Genomic DNA, 16,283 nt, shown 5'->3' with positions numbered 1-16,283 from the left:
GTAGAGGCTGTTAGTCTTCAGTGCCATCTGTCAGTTTCTCAACTTTGTTGTTTCATATTTGTTTTTATTTCTCAATTGATAAAATGCTCTCAAAGTCACTCATGGATAAGTGCCACCACTTTAAAATCAGAGTAAATAGGCTCTCATCTTTATCAAGCTAGTTCCCTGTGTAGTCGAGCTTTAACATTTCCATTTGTGCACAGCTAAGATTCAGGTACCTACTGAATACAGATCACGTTTTACCAAAATCAAAAGTGTCCCGCGTCAAAGAACACCTCTAATTTTCCTTAGAAAAGTGTAGCTCTCTCTATCTCACTTGAAAATATGGAAAAAGCTTTATAACAAATTCATCTCTTACTGCAGAAGCATAATTCCTACCCCGGTTCATATTTTAAGCAATCCACCATTAACAAACTGGAATCATCAATGTTGAAGCAGTTCAACCAGAACAAATTCTGCAATCTTGGTCTTTCATTTTATGCAACTGATCCGTGAACAAGCTGGCATTCTGATGAAAGTGTGTGCATGTTTCTGTGTGTGTGTGTGTGTGTGTGTTTGAGTTTCTGTGTGTATTTCATCTGGCGTCAGACCTTTGAATCCTTGCTTGAAGACACAGTAAGTCAGCGAGGGCAAGAAGCAGGAAAATGGAATGATAGATATATAGATAGAGCTCTAACTGGCTGCACCAGGCAGTCCTCCTCCTTCTCCTCCTTCTTTTTCGTCTTCTGCTCTACTTTCAGTTTTGAAGTTAAGGCTCAGCCACTGAAGTGTAAAGAATCCACCTAACCAATCTCAGGCTGTGGCCCATCAGAGCATGAATGTTTGGTTTATGTGGACATTCTTAAAAGTGTTAGAACCCAGCCACTGCTCAGGGCCTTTTCACTGTGCATAACATAAAAAAGGACTAAACAAATATTAAAAATTGCATATACGGTTCTGTGAAAAATTTAAATGCATCACTAGATGCATCTAAAAAACCGTATAGAAAAGTACATGTATTTCATAAATTCAATTCAAAGTCATTCAGTTCACTTCATCTTATTCCATTCATTTATATAGAGCCAATTTATAACAAATGTTGACTTGAAGAACTTTGCAAAGAAAGTTATTTCAATTAAACCCCACATACATTCTCACTGATCCTAGTTATCAAACAGCACATTAAGCTCATTCATGTATTACCGTATTTTCCGCACTATAAGTGCGCACCTTCAATGAATGGCCTATTTAAAAAAATTTTCTTATATAAGGCGCACCACATTATAAGGCGTATAGACGCTTCAGTTGTGGTTGCCAATTTATTCCGTACTCTATTACACATCCACATTTGTAAAGAAATGGTCCCGAGTACTTTATATAGTAATCTGCCCCAGTCGTTGTTTCACTCACGGTGTTGGTGTTGCGATATTGTGCCCAACTGCTTTCTGGGTAACACAGACCAACCCACACGCTGCTGCCGCAGTCTCTGTCTCTCTTCCCCCGCCCCTCCGCCCCCCCTGGCTTTAAATGTATTATCAAACTTTATTAACAAACCAGCGTTCTGACAACTATCCCAGCATGCACCGCGCACTTCTTCTTCTACGGGGGAAAATGAAGTCGGCGGCTGCTTACCGTAGTTGCTAGACCTGTTGTGGCTCAATATTGGTCTATATATAAGGCGCGCTGTTGGCTTTTGAGGAAATTGAAAGTTTTAAGTGCGCCTTATAGTGCGGAAAATACGGTACATGGATTGATCAAACTGAGAGAAACTGAAAATAAGGATTTTATTAACTGCAAAGCAAAATAATATAAATTGAAATAAATAAATATAATTTTCTCTGTAACAACCCTTTTTGAATGAAATTTATAAAACCAATGAAACTTTCAATAAAGTCACGTATGTATTTTATGTTGTCATCTTTTGACAAATAATCTAAAATAATGCTCATGATAAAATGAAAATAGAATCTAACGGCAATAAAAATGTGTTATTTCTGAACAAATCCTGAAGAAGCAAAAGATAAAGTCTATATATTTCAAAGCTGTTATGAATGCAAAACGTGAAAACATAATAGATTTTAGTTATTTTTTACCCAAAATACATATTTTAATGAAAACAGACAAAAAAGTGAATGAATCTTGCAAGTGTTAACAACAAAATGTATTAATGGGAAGAAAAAAAACCCCATATAGACTGCTATAGTTTTGTTCTCTTCATATTTTTTATTCATTTTAAACTATAATCTCTGAGTTATTCATACTGACAATATTCTTGCAGAACATTGGTAATAAACTGCTGGTGATAAAAATAAAAGTTGTTCAGTGTTTTCAAATGACTGCTGAATATGTCCCAATATGACACCCTTAACTCCAAACTAAAATGTTTGGCTCATAACACAAAAAGTTGATAATATTGGCAGGAAGAAGGAAGCAGATTGTAGTTTGGTTTTTAACAAAGTCCTCAGAGAGGTGTTGCATAACATGTTTCTGGATACTCGATAGTTTGCAAAACCTTCAAAACTCTACACAAATACCAATTTTGATTTTTGCTGATTTTCACACAGGCGAATAAAAACAAAATGAAAGAAAAATCTAATGAGCTCAAAGTAGTTGTGATAAAGTCATTTCTGAGAAACATATTGCCTAGAGTTGCTAAAATAATAATAATAATAATAATAAAAAACTCTAAGATGTTCCACATTGCTGCAAACTCCAGCAGATTAAAGGTGACAGCTAAATGGATATCATTAGTCTGATCGCCACTAAAGGTATGTAGAAATATTTTATGACCGAAATGTTTTTCTGAGAACATCAGAAAATGGTTGTTGACAAGACGGGAAAAAAACTTTGCTCTTGCTACCTCCAAGTGGAGCAAGTTTTTATCTTCTATCTTCCTAGAGTACTTTATGAACCAAACTGTTGAAAATGAAGGATACCTGTGAAAACAAGGACATATTCTAAGTCTCTAGTCTTAGAATATGTCAAATTCTAATATGTAGAATTTGTATCAGTTTCCCATGAAACTGACTTGACTGAAACTGACAAGTTGAATATGCATTGTTGATTTGAACAGCACATGGAGACGTATGTACTCAAAAAGCAGAGTGCCCTTCAACAAGAGAGGTTTATCTAGTTAGACTTTTGTGTTTTCATAAAAAAGAACAAAAATGCCAAAAAACAAACAAACAAACAAAAAAATAGAGGTCAAAGTTGGGACTGTCTTGGATGCCAACATGATGAAAAGGTTCAATACTTTTTGTCACTCATTTCAGAAAGTGAAACTCATAAACTGTACAGCTTTACTACACATAGAGTGGAATATTCAAGGCCTTTATTTCTTGTCATTTTGACTATTATCACTTACAGATGATGAAGATCCAAACTTGAGTCTCTCAGAAAGTAAAGCTATTACAAAAGACTAAAAAGAAAGATATTTTAAACATAAATGTCTGGCTTCTGAAATGTTTGTTCATTTCTATGCACTCAGTACTTAGTTGGGCCTCATTTTGCATGCACTACTGCATCAGTGTTACGTAGCATGGACACAGGTTGAACTCCTGAGGTGGAATGGAAACTCATCTCATCTGCATTGTTGGCTCTGGTGTCTCCAATGTTCCTCTTGACAATACTCAGCTCCACAGTTTCTCCTTGGGGTTCAGGTTAGACAAATCTGCAATAACACCACAGTCACTGAACCAGCTTTTGGTACCTTTGGAAGTGTGGGCAGGTGCTTTGTCCTGCTAGAAAATAAAATCAGCAGCTATGAAAAGTTTGTCAACAGAAGGAAGAATGATAAATGCTTTAACATTTCTTTGTGGATCTCTGCATTGGCTGTGGACTTTAGAAAACCCAGTGGATCATCTACAAAGAGAACTTTGGATAACTGAGATTACTTTCTTTGTCTCCTAAGCACAGGTAAGACACATCTGATGTCTCTGATTTAGGACTAAAACGTGTACGACTTGTCTGAGCACAGTGGCTGTTGGAGGACTAACTCCAGTCTCAGTCCATTCCTCGTGAAGATTCATCAAATTCTTGAAAGTATTTTGCTTGAAAATCCTTCCAGGCTGCCGTTATCCCTGTTTCTTCTGCATCTTTTACTTCCACACGTTTTACTTTCATTCAACCTCACATGCGTTTGCTTGCAGCAGTCCGGGAACAACCAGCTTCATTATTAAAGATCGCTGCGGCTCACTCTTTTTGTGGAGGTTGAAGTCTGAACATCTCTCAAGTCAGCAGCATTTCTATGAATGTGAAGCGTAATGACCCAAACAGATAGACCATGTAGAGGCTCAGAAACCCTTTTCAGGTTTTAGAGTTAATTAACTGATAAGGATGTGACGCCATGAGTTTATGGTATTTAACTTTTTCATATCCAAGAAAGTTTTGGGTTTTGTATTATCTGTAAGCTATGATCATCCATATTCCAAGAAATAAAGGCTTAAAATATTTCACCCTGTGTAATTAACCTGTATACTTATGCTTTCTGAAATGATTGATAAATATTAAACTTTTTCAGGCTATCCAAATGTTTTGATGTATATCTACTGCGATAAGAACTAGAAACATGTTTGGGACTGAGAATCCTACTTACCACAGGACTAAAATGTAAGAGAAGTCGTCCACCTCGTCCACCTCTCCGTAGGAGATTAACCTCAAAGAAGCAAAAGCTTATACCAAATAACACATTAATAAGAACAATCACATCTACAGTGCCCTCCATGGAAAAGTAAAAAAAAGCTAAACAAAACATAAAATGAAGTCAGATTTTATTGCAGCATAAACCTAAACTGAACAATGTAAAACGATCAAAACTTGACTTTCTGTGCTATTTAGGGAATAATCCCACCGTTAGAAATATTTGTTTCTAATTTACTGCTGCTGCAATAAATCTAACCGTTAAAATGACTGAAGTCTGAACGAAACTAAAGTCTGTTTAAAGTTTGTTTTTTATGCTGAACAGAACCTTTATTCTTACCTGGTGTATACAAATTACAGCATGTAAAAAAAGAGACCACTTCTCTTCAAAATGACAGAGATAAGAAAATGTATCATTAATGGGTGGGGTTTTGTGACAGAAGTAGAGAATTTTAAAAACACAGTAATGTAAGGTAATGTAGGAGGTGGATTATTAAAAATAATTACACAGAAGCCCACATCACATCTGTCAACTGTAGCTTTATTTGTGCTAAAATCCAAAACAATATCAGAGTCATTTTGTGCAGTTTCTATTTTTTTTATTTCAATTTTTTTTTTGTCATGATGTAAGCTCAAGAGGTTGTATGACCAAGACAAAAGGGTAAGCAATGTCACAGAAAACACAAATGCTTTGAAGGAATATATTTAGAGACAATGTAGATATAGATTTTATCAAAGTATTGGCAGTGTTTATATACTCAAAGTAATGTGAGTCTGAAACAATGCAAACTGTGAAACACAAGCATCGACGAGGATTGGAGTTTATCTTGTCATCATGCACAATAAGGAGGATGATAGAGGAGGTAAGAAAATCTCACTGGTAGAGAACTGCAGCAAAAAACGGCTCTTCAGCATCCTCAGTGTTCAACATCTTTGCTAGGGGTTCCAGTACAAGGTGCTGAAACATGTTGGTCTAATATCAAGATATAACATATTTATACAAAAAAGTCCCACATCTTTTTAAGTACCTCTATAATTTAGCCTCTCAAACGCAGTACCACTTTGTCTAAACCTAAACGACAATATTTTGTTCACCAATGTTCCTCCAGGTTACTTTGACAGTATTTGAACCTAACATATTCGACTCATCCAAAAAGAAGAAAAATAACCTTTGAATAATATCTTTCTATCCCACTATAGAGAACATAACACACTAGATCTCAGTTTTTATATACATTTCCCTGATTTTACTAGAGGTTTTCAAATTACTTTTGCTGTTTTCTTTACACCCTTGTCCCCAAGTGGGGTCAGGAGGTGCTGGTGCCCATCTCCAGCTAACGTTCCGGGCGAGAGGTGGGGTCACCCTGGACAGGTCGCCAGTCTGTCGCAGGGCAACACAGAGACACACAGGACACACAACCATGCACACACACACACACACCTAGGGGCAATTTAGACAGACCAATTAACCTGACAGTCATGTTTTTGGACTGCGGGAGGAAACCGGAGTACCCGGAGAAAACCCACGCATGCACAGGGAGAACATGCAAACTCCATGCAGAAAGACCGGGGCCAGGAATCGAACCCAGAACCTTCTTGCTGCAAGGCAACAGCTCTCCTTATATATATATATATAATGTACAATAAGAGATTATGATTGTGACTGTTTCTTCAAATTCATGTAAATTTACTAAGTTTATGAGCTGCTACGCTCTCATCCGATTCAGACTTTTTAAGGAAAAATAAGACATTAAAACAGTGCTTTACACTTGTTGACTCATCCTTAAATTAAAGACACTAATTATGACAGCTTTTGTTTGTCTTCACAGACATAACTGAGACGTACAAATAACTTAAAAAAAAACAACCCAGTATACATTTTTTTTAAATCAGCAAATTTAGAGAAACAGATTAACGCTAACATCATAGCATCCATGGAATGTGGCATTTTCTTGGTTTATTTAAAGACAACCATGTGGGTTAAATATGCTGTTTCATTTGACCAGAGGTTTGGCAAGCAAACAGACAGAAAGAGGGAGCGTTACCAAGTGAGCCATTAAAGGGAATTAGGAAAGGTTCAGCATTACTGTGCCCAAAGTCTTGCCAGTTAGGAGATGCTTGTTAAGCCCAAGAGCCAGGAAATGCAGACAGCACCTGCATGTTCGTCACAATAAGTCCCCCGCAGCTGTTGGCCTCATTTGGTGGGGGAATAATTTTAACGCCAATGTCATAAATATTCGTCATGTCAAATCTAATGGAAAAGACCTTTCTGTCTGAATATAACCAGAGGCTGCACGCCTAACAGGTTTGGGGGAGAAAGCTCTGGCGGTCAAACTTGTGGTGATTTCACATGATTTAGAGACTGAGAGTGATCTGACAACTACTTGGCAAACCACACTGGTTTGAACTGTACATCCCAAAAATAAATCTTACATAACCCAAGAGGATGGAGGATGTGACCCAGTCTTTCCCTCCAGCAAGGCCTGTGCTTGCCCATCTGTCGGACAATGCACAATAACAGCGCCGCCTGAACCCGCCAAGATTCATAGTGATTTTCATTAATGGAAAATTTGAATTGAGGTTCTGAACAGCAGGAAGAGATAAAAATAGTTTAGGTTTTGTGGTAATATAGAGCACAACTTTCCAAGGTTTTTGGGGATTAACTGTGAAACAATATTATCTCTTCTCTGTCACGGAAAACACCTAAAGATTACTTTGAGATTTGAGTATGTGATTTCACACAGTTAAGAGAAAAATTATGAAATTGCAAGGAAAAAATCTAAATGTTGATAATGATATATAAAAACGTTTGATGAGGTAATACTTTAAATGTTCTCTTTCCAGTATACTCAATAACCAAGTGAGGTCAACTGACAATATTCACAAAGTGAACGTAAAACAAACTGTGCATCGTGTTTAAATACATACTTACCAGAAAAACACACCAGTCTCGGATTAATTTATTAATTCTGGGCATATAGAGTTAGTTACAAGAAGGCCTCAACTCAAATTTTTGATTAACCACAAACAAAATAAAAATAATAACAATGGTAATTGCTAAAATTTAACTATAGCTTAACGTACAAAGAAATTTGGTAAGTTTGTGTCTGACTTGTCTTAAATTTGAACATATTTCATTGTTTTAATATGGTTAGTTAGCTGTCTATGAGATGCAAAAGATTGTCCTCAAATGTTATTGGTTTCTAAGTTCTATGCAGATTTTGCAGCGACTACATTGGTTGTTAGCTAAAATGACAATGAATAGTATCGCATAATAGGACAAATCCTTTTGAGAAACAGGAAGCCCTCTGGATTTGTGTGCATGCCGTCATAACTTGTCTGTCTGAACATAAAGTGCCTACAGTGTGGAGTCCTGCAAGGCTGTGTGTCGAGACGCCCTCCAATGTAATGCTCTTTTTGTTTCCTTCCCTTCCCCTTCCTGCTCTAGGCTGTAACGGAGACATCGAAGGGACTATGTTCGTCTTCTGCTCTGCTCACATCTGTCTCACCGCCCACCTGCCTGCCCTGCCACCTGTGCTCTCTTTGCTCCACCTTGCTTCCTCAGCACCATCTATTCCTGCCTGTTCTTCCTGCCACAGTCCAGACACGTACATACAACTGTACATGTGCCCTCATGCCTGAATGGACCCTTTAGCGGTCAGTACTGGCCCACTTTGCTGGGGTGGGTCATAAAACAAAACCGCAGACTTTCAAACAGAGAGGCCTTTCTCCACTCTATGCCTGAAGATGATTGTGATGATGATTGTGAAGCTTAGATCCCAAGAGACACACTCTCAGCAGCTCACCCGCTAAACTGTTATTGATAAGATCTAATTTAGCAAGTAATGTATTTTATGTTGTTTGAACATTATCACAACATTCATGGTAATAACTCCTGTGGTTTATTATCATTTATAGCACATCATACAGTGATGACAAAATAATAAACATAGTTTTCAGTCTTTCTCAGCTCTGAAGGAATCCTTCCATCTTTTTTGGTACCTATGAATTAACACATTTAGGAATTCATGGTTTTGATTCTGAGGCATAGATCTTATTCTAATTTCACCTTCAAGCAGCCTATAAAGTCTCCACAAAAATGAGTTTTTCAAACCTTTACATTTTTTCTTTTTCTGCTTTTTAAAAATGCTTGTCACATACAAGGACATGCATATTTGCTCCTTCCGGTTCTCATAAAAAGTTATTTAAAGCATTTTTAAAGACTTTAAAACATTTTTGACAAGCAAGAATATTTATTAAAAGTACTCAAATTTGAACAAAACCGCAATCTTTTCCTTAACATTATAAAGTTAGCTGTCAGAAAAAAAAAAAGTAGACACTATGTCTACTTGTATGAGGAGAGGCATTTATGTCTGCAGGAATACTTTTTGGTTTCTAATAAGGTGAGTTTCAGAAATGTTATTGTTTTTAAAATACTATTATGAAACATACATAGCATGAGATCAGTATGCAGATCTGAGCCTTTCTGGGCCGAAGCTGCATTGCTGTGGATATAATGAGTGAGACATAATGTTAACCAGACAGGTGAATGGAGGTGCGTGCCGCTCTAACTGCATCTAGTAGATGTACCTCCTTAAATAAAATAGTTATTTATTATTAGTTATTCTACAGGCTAAAAGGAAACATCGTCTTACATGTTTTATTTATCTTGGGTCTGATTATGGAGGCAGCAGCCTAAGCAGGGAGGTTCAGACGTCCTTCTCACCAGCCACTTGGACCAGCTCCTCCTGGGGAATCCCAGGGTGTGTCCTGGCCAGCTGAGAAACAAAACACATAGTTCATCCTGTGTTTTAGGCATGATTTAATTCCACTGAAGTTCAGGGTTCACAGACGACTCCAAGACAAAGCTCACAGCCTTTTTGGAAAATGGAAAAAAGCTAAACAACCTATAAAAATATAGATTTCTAACTAGATAAGGCAGACAAACGCTCACCCTTGTCTGCACAAGTTCGTTAATCTAAATGAACAGCCTTTGTTGACAGCCCCAGGTGCCAGATCAGGTTTGAGGACAATATTTCTGACATGTAGAGGCCTGTTTTCTCCCTATTATTGTCTGAAGAGTGCTAACATTGAAGTGGCCACATCTTTATTATTTCTATGCGTCTGACATCATTAGAAAGCTAATGATGTCATTTTGAGTTAATCTGCAATTGACTCAAAATGCCCCCAGGGAGACTTGTTCCTGATTTTGTTGTTGCCAATGAGAAATCTACTCATCTTTGTCCAAAATTAACAAAAATGTCAATGCACGTTCATTTAATTTGTTCCTTAATAAAAACATAAATAAATTGTGGAAAAAATTGCTGGGAGAAGAGCTTTAACAATGTGTGCTAAGTAAAATTTCTTCCAGTGTGCAGTACTTCTACAGTATAAACATCTTGGTATATCAAGTGGTGTTTTTAAGCTAACATTATGACCCCAATCAGTTAGCCATAACTAAAGTACAGGGAGACACAGATTCAAAACAATTAAAAACGTTCAATGAGCAAAAATCAACACAACAATAATCATCTGTAAAAAATCACAGCATATTTCAGCGATTCTGCAGTAACATCTGGATTATACGCATTCACTGAGGGATTCAATCAAAGCGCTCAACTCAGCTCGTTTGCCAATGTCAAATTATTCCAAATTATTTCCAGTGGTTAAATTAGTTGAGTATTAGAAATTAAGTGTTTACTACCTCAGATATTACACTCGGTGTGCTTTTGCTGAAGATGTAACTAAATTAATTACCTTCTGGTTCCAATCCTGGTGTCAGGAAAAGATTGTGGTTTTCACAAAGAAAATGGGTTTCAAAACCTCTTATGATTCACGCCTATATTTCTTCTAAAAAAAACAACAACAGATGTTTTGAAACAGTTGCATAGTAATTCTGCCAGCAGAGAATAAAATAATGCATCAATCGGAGAAACAGAATAAATCAACATAAAATAATATATATTTCCTTGACGGTGAAACCTATTTGCAAAAGAAAATAAGCACTAGATGTTAGCCAAATAACGCTAACCGAAAATATTAATTTAGAATGTGAGCATGTCAAAGGCATTTTTTCCTAAGTGGCCACTAATCAGCTGCATTTGCGCTGTTGAGAGTTAAGTGCCTTACTTAGGGTCATTTCAGCAACTAAGGTCGTAAAAACAAAACATTTTTTTTTTACACACAGACACCAAGATTTTCACTAGTTATGACTAAATACGTGCACATTAGAACATTTTAACTGGAGAACATTTCAAAAATCCAACACTTACCATAGATTGTAGTTTCACCAGAGCATTTGTCAACCATACGAATCTTATAAAGACATTCTAAACTGAAAGAAAATATATTTGTTTGAAACTTTGATTACAAGCCAAGCTCAGGAGTTATTCTCCTGAAAATATTTGAAAGATACCGAGAGCCAAAGGAGGATATTTATACTTTCCAATGACACTATCTGAGTTTAACTGATTCTATTACATGGCCTGCTAACTTAGAAATCGGCACACGCGTTTGTCTGAAGAAGCAAATTAATCTCTTCCAAGTGACTGAGAAAGAATGGAATAAATTTCAAAAATCCAATAGCAACCACAGGAATGTTAAATACCTCTATTGATATTTTGCATCCGGTAGAATGAATGTGTTGTCCTTTCTGTGAAGAATTTGCTTCTGAAACATTGAATCACCAAGGAATCTGAGATTTCTTTTTTTTTTTGCACAGCATTTGCACAGGCACAACCACAACACATACAACTAGAAAATAGATATTTATGTTTGTTGAAAACAGTGAGCTAACTGGATATTCAAACTCTTCCCCCACACATGTAGGTGTGTAATAACCTCAAGGCTATGCAATAAACAACAAAGAGAACATACAGTTCAGTATTTTACTAAAGTGCTTATTTATTTTGTTTTTTTTTTTAAATTAAATGTCCAGGTTCTCTTTTGCTTCAAAAACTACTCTCACATTGAATTTTCAGCAAATTTCTTTTTAATGAGTATGGTTTTTCAATAAAGATGGATCTTTCAGTGGCTTCCTTGTGCATTCTACAGTGAGAATACTGTACATTTCCAGTACATTTCCAACTTCAGTTTCTGTTCATTTCATAAGAATGTTCTGACGTACACTAATGCAAAAATAGTGTACAGTAATAAAGTGGAAGAAAAAAAATCTAACGTTTTTTTTAATCAACAAAAAATATGAAGACTTTAGAATTTATTTTGCTGCACTGATAAGTTAAAGTGCTTTGGGATTTGCCTCTATATATCAATAGAATTATTTTTTCTAATTTCTTTAAAAAATAGCTCAAGCTCAGTCAGGTTTGATGAATGGTGTTTGTAAACAACAGTTTAAATTCTCAACTAAGTTTCACAAAATTTAAATTCAACAAACTTTGACCAGTCAATTCTCACACATTAATTGCCTTTGATCATAGTTATCCCATGTGGTACTGGCATCACGTTTAAGAATATTGTCCTGCATCAAGCTAACTTCTCTTTCCCACATTATGACACAGCCACCGCCATGTTTCGCTGTAGTAATGATACCACCCAAATTTAACCTTTTGACTTTTAACTAAAATGCGGTGTGTGAAAAAAATGGCCCATTCACATATTCTTAAACAGATCAAACAGATCATCACTGTCAATCGATTCATAAAGTAGATGTATTCATAGTGATGATCTGTTAAGGAATATGTAAGAAGGTTTTGTTTTTTTTCACACATAGCATTTTAGTTAAAAGTTAAAATGTTAAATTTTGCTGGTATAACCTAGCTGGAAACAATCAGAAGGATAACTTTCTTGCTCCAGCATGGTTTTTCTTTGCATTGCTTCATAAAAAGTGACTTTTAAAGGATTTGGTTGCACTGGATTTTTTTTAGAAGCATTAGAGTAAGGTGAGCAGAAGAAAAACTTGTAGTAAACTTTTTGTTTCTTCCACTTTGCAATTTTGGGCTTCTTTTTGTTGGTCTAAATTCAAACATGGATGTAATGTAATAATGTGAAAAAAAAGTTTAAGGTATGTAAAACTTTGCAAAGCTCTGGACAGCATGTTGCATAATTGTTATATGAGTGAAGTAAGAGCCTGTGAAAGCCACTGACATGGGTGGAAATAAGCACAGTTTTCACAGTAGTTTTTTTTAAAATTTATTTACTTTATTTTGTAAATTTCTATTATATTCTAATAGAACATAAAGAGCACATAACTTTGCTTTGAGTGAATCTTGTCACTAGAAACTCAAAGGACAATTTGCCTGTCACATTTCAATGTGTGCGAGATTCTCATATTCTGTTTTACACTGGCTTAACTTAACATACAACTGAAAAAAGAAATCAAACAAAAAGTTTAAGTCTTTGAGAGCCAGTTTTATTTATATTTTTATTATTATTTTACAATCAGTGTATTGTGTGTGAGTGTACACAACGTGGGCAGACGGCAACCAGCGACAGACCTACTTTCCTCCAACTCCTCTTAACCTTCCTTCACAAACTTAGCTAATGGAACCATGTGGGGATCAAATGCAAAAACACAACATCAAAAATTAAAATAGGAAAAGATTATTCAGACTGAAGAGCATTAGACTGCAAAATGAGGCGTTGTCGGCTCTCCTGCTTGCCTAATTTTCTGTATCAAAACAAAATATTTATTGGTGACACATGAAAAGTAGTCTGGGGAAAAACTAGCTTTCTATGACGAACTGAGATGAGTTTGTGAAATGCAAAGACACATTTTTCCACTATTAATTGCTCTCAATACACTGTTGGTATTACAAATGGCCCAAAGAAGTGTAACGTGAGCCATTGGCATTTGATTTTGAAGACTCGTCAAATCATTTCTATGTGACTGTTACGTTGTACAAGGGAGCACACTAAAAGGCCTTCATATAGAGTTTTGCTAAATTATTTATACTCCTTGACCTTTCTTACATGTTATCACATTAAAACCACAAACTTCAGTGTATTTTCTACTGGAATTTTCGGTGACTTACCAAAATAAAGCTATGCATAATTGTGAAGTAAGAGAAATATATGAAAACATATATTTTTACAAATAAAACATCCCTAAAGTGTGGAGTAAATATAAATTCAAGTTACCATAGTTGCAGAGCTGCAATTTGCAGGCACTGAAATTATAGTTGAAAGTCTTTTGCAGCATGTCTCTAGTTTCGCACACCAAGAGGCTGAAATTTGTTTGAATGATTGTTCACCAGTGGTCTGTAGAGTACCTAATGCATTCACTGGACAGCTGGACTTATAACTACATTACACACAAAGGGATACTTTAACAATTAGGTGACATTTGAAAGTAACTGTAAAAAAAGAAAAAGTGGAAAACCTTTACTCCCTTCATCCATTATCCACAATTATGCATTAGTTTATGTTAATCTAGCAAAACAATTCCAATAAAAAACACTGAGGTTTGTGGTTGTGACAAGAAAAACCATGGAAAACATTAAGGGGCATGAATACTTCTTTCAAAGAACTTTAATCCTGTTGTTTTCTTCTCAGTAGGTTTAGTTTGCCAATTTTCAAAAACCTTATTATTACTGAATAAACGTCAAACTTGAGCATGTACAGGATGATGTCAATTACAGGCAGCTTTTCCAAGGGGGGAAAGTTGATCCAACATAAACAGATTAACCTGAATATTCAGTGTAACATTTTTTTCTAAAGGTGACAACTACAAATGCTCATTCTAATGTTCTCTGAATCTGCTTTTACCATTTCAGTAGAAATTGCTTGCTGTGAAAAAGAATTATTTTTTGTACAATGTTCACCCCTTTGTACAGTAATACATGCCATTTCTTTACCACCTTCATGTCTCCAAGATGCTTTGCTGCAAAACAATCATTGTCTGATCTATCATGCTTCTTTTCCTGACTTAAGACGAATCACCTCCGTAACCTCATCCTCAAAATCAATCTCTTGTTCTTCATGATTACCCGGATCATCGTTCTTTTGACAAACAATGCTGTCTACACTGAAAGGAGCACATCTGTCATTTGAACTCGTAATGAGTCGTCATTTGTATAAATTGTACAGAAGTTTATAAAAGTTTTCTACCCTTCAAGAAATGATTTACTTTCTGCTGTTGAACTGAATGTCACTGAATTCAAATCTACAGGCCTTGTTATAAAATTTGTGTTTTTTGTGCAACATTTAAATTTGTTCTTCTGACCAGAAAAGAGGAGAAAAAAAAGGAGCATTAAAAAAAAAAACAAGAAGTCATATGTTGGTGTTTTGCGTGAAGTTTTTGTGAAATGTTTGGACTGAATCAGACAAGGTGTTTTTCAAGAAACATCAGGTTGGCACGGCAACAGCTTTATTTCATACCACAAACTTTAGCCTATTATGGTTAATAACCTTTTATCTCTGAGCATCTGTCCCAGGAGACAGGATTGTTGATTAAAAAAAGCAAACAGCATGACTCACATTATGCCCTGAGACATCATTAATGTTGCTATTAATGCAGCTTATGTTGCTTTGACATTAAATTTAGAAAGTTAATTTATTATTTTCTTGATATTGACCAAGGAGAGACAACTTTGGTCCTTTAACACTTTTTCTTCTAAGTTGTGGCAAAAAACTTAATTTTATCTGTAAAACAAAACCCGACCTCAGCGGACAGAAGTGGCATCCAGTGTGGTTTTTATAATTATAGTTCTAATGTTTTAAGTTCCCACATGGCGTGTGTTTGGTGTCAGTCTTTTGCAATGTTGCAACCTTACTTCAAATGATATTAAATTCATATCTTTCCTCAAAACCTCTACACACAAATGCTCCTTTACATTAATGTGAGAAAAGCTTTCCAAATTCTTGCAAATTTGTTTAAAAAAAAGAAAACCAAGGAATCACATTAATGGAAATATCCACAGCCACAGATATCATTGTATATTTAGTGTAGAATGTTTTGGTAGTAAAATATTAACATAAATGTGGAAGGTTTTTCCAGATGACAGTAAGTTTTATAATGCATAATACCTTACTCTGTTTCAACAAATGATGTATGCTGCTATTTTTTTGTTTTATTTCATGTAGCTACATTAAGTAGCATAAGCAAAATCTCAGAAGTCAAAATTTACCCTGGTGAACATTTTTAACATATTCCAATAACTTCATAACTCAATAGATTATAATAATGCTTTTGTTGGGAAGTGAATTAATGAGCAGCAATAAATATTTTTTTTCTTTTGCCAGTTTTATAATTTGCTCTGAGACCAAACAGGACCAACAATGTCTGTGTAATTAACAAGTTAATGAGAACAAACTGGTTTACAGAATACTTTATCTCCATACAGTGGGACAAAACAGAACAAACACGCAGCTTTTAATTAACTCCCAACAACTGAGAATCTCTGAACGAAGTACAGACTACTGACACTAAAACAACAACCAGAAAAAAAAAAAAAAACACATACTTCCTCCCTTAAGTCTTTAAATCTGCAGACGAAATAATTGTAAGAACTCACACAGGTTAAAGCAAAAATAGCAACTGTGACATGTGTGGTACATTTAAAAGGTATGCAAGCAGAATACAGACTTATGGGAAAGCTGTGAAACCCAAAGGTGTCTTTGACCTCTTCAGATTCAAGGTAAGATATAATCTTTAATTTCAGACTTTAAAGAGGGAATTCAAATCAAAAGAAAAGGTTTCTGAGAGAGAC

The 16,283-nt window shown here is 35.6% G+C and overlaps 1 protein-coding gene across 1 annotated transcript in view; it reads left to right on the top strand.

Annotated features, from left to right (window-relative positions):
• The window catches only part of ksr2 (kinase suppressor of ras 2), a 107,124-nt gene extending 92,277 nt beyond the window's left edge, over window positions 1-14,847 (top strand). The window contains exon 22 of the mRNA XM_008417882.3: window positions 8,066-14,847. Within this exon, the coding sequence (XP_008416104.2) occupies window positions 8,066-8,072 (7 nt within the window). The 3' untranslated portion in view covers window positions 8,073-14,847. The remainder of the gene's footprint in view (window positions 1-8,065) is intronic.
• Window positions 14,848-16,283: the final 1,436 nt, after the last annotated feature.

Source organism: Poecilia reticulata, chromosome 9, assembly GCF_904066995.2.
Source record: "Poecilia reticulata chromosome 9, P_reticulata-male-v2, whole genome shotgun sequence".
In the NCBI taxonomy this organism is placed as follows: Eukaryota; Metazoa; Chordata; class Actinopteri; order Cyprinodontiformes; family Poeciliidae; genus Poecilia; species Poecilia reticulata.
This window is presented reverse-complemented; position numbering and strand designations above follow the sequence as displayed.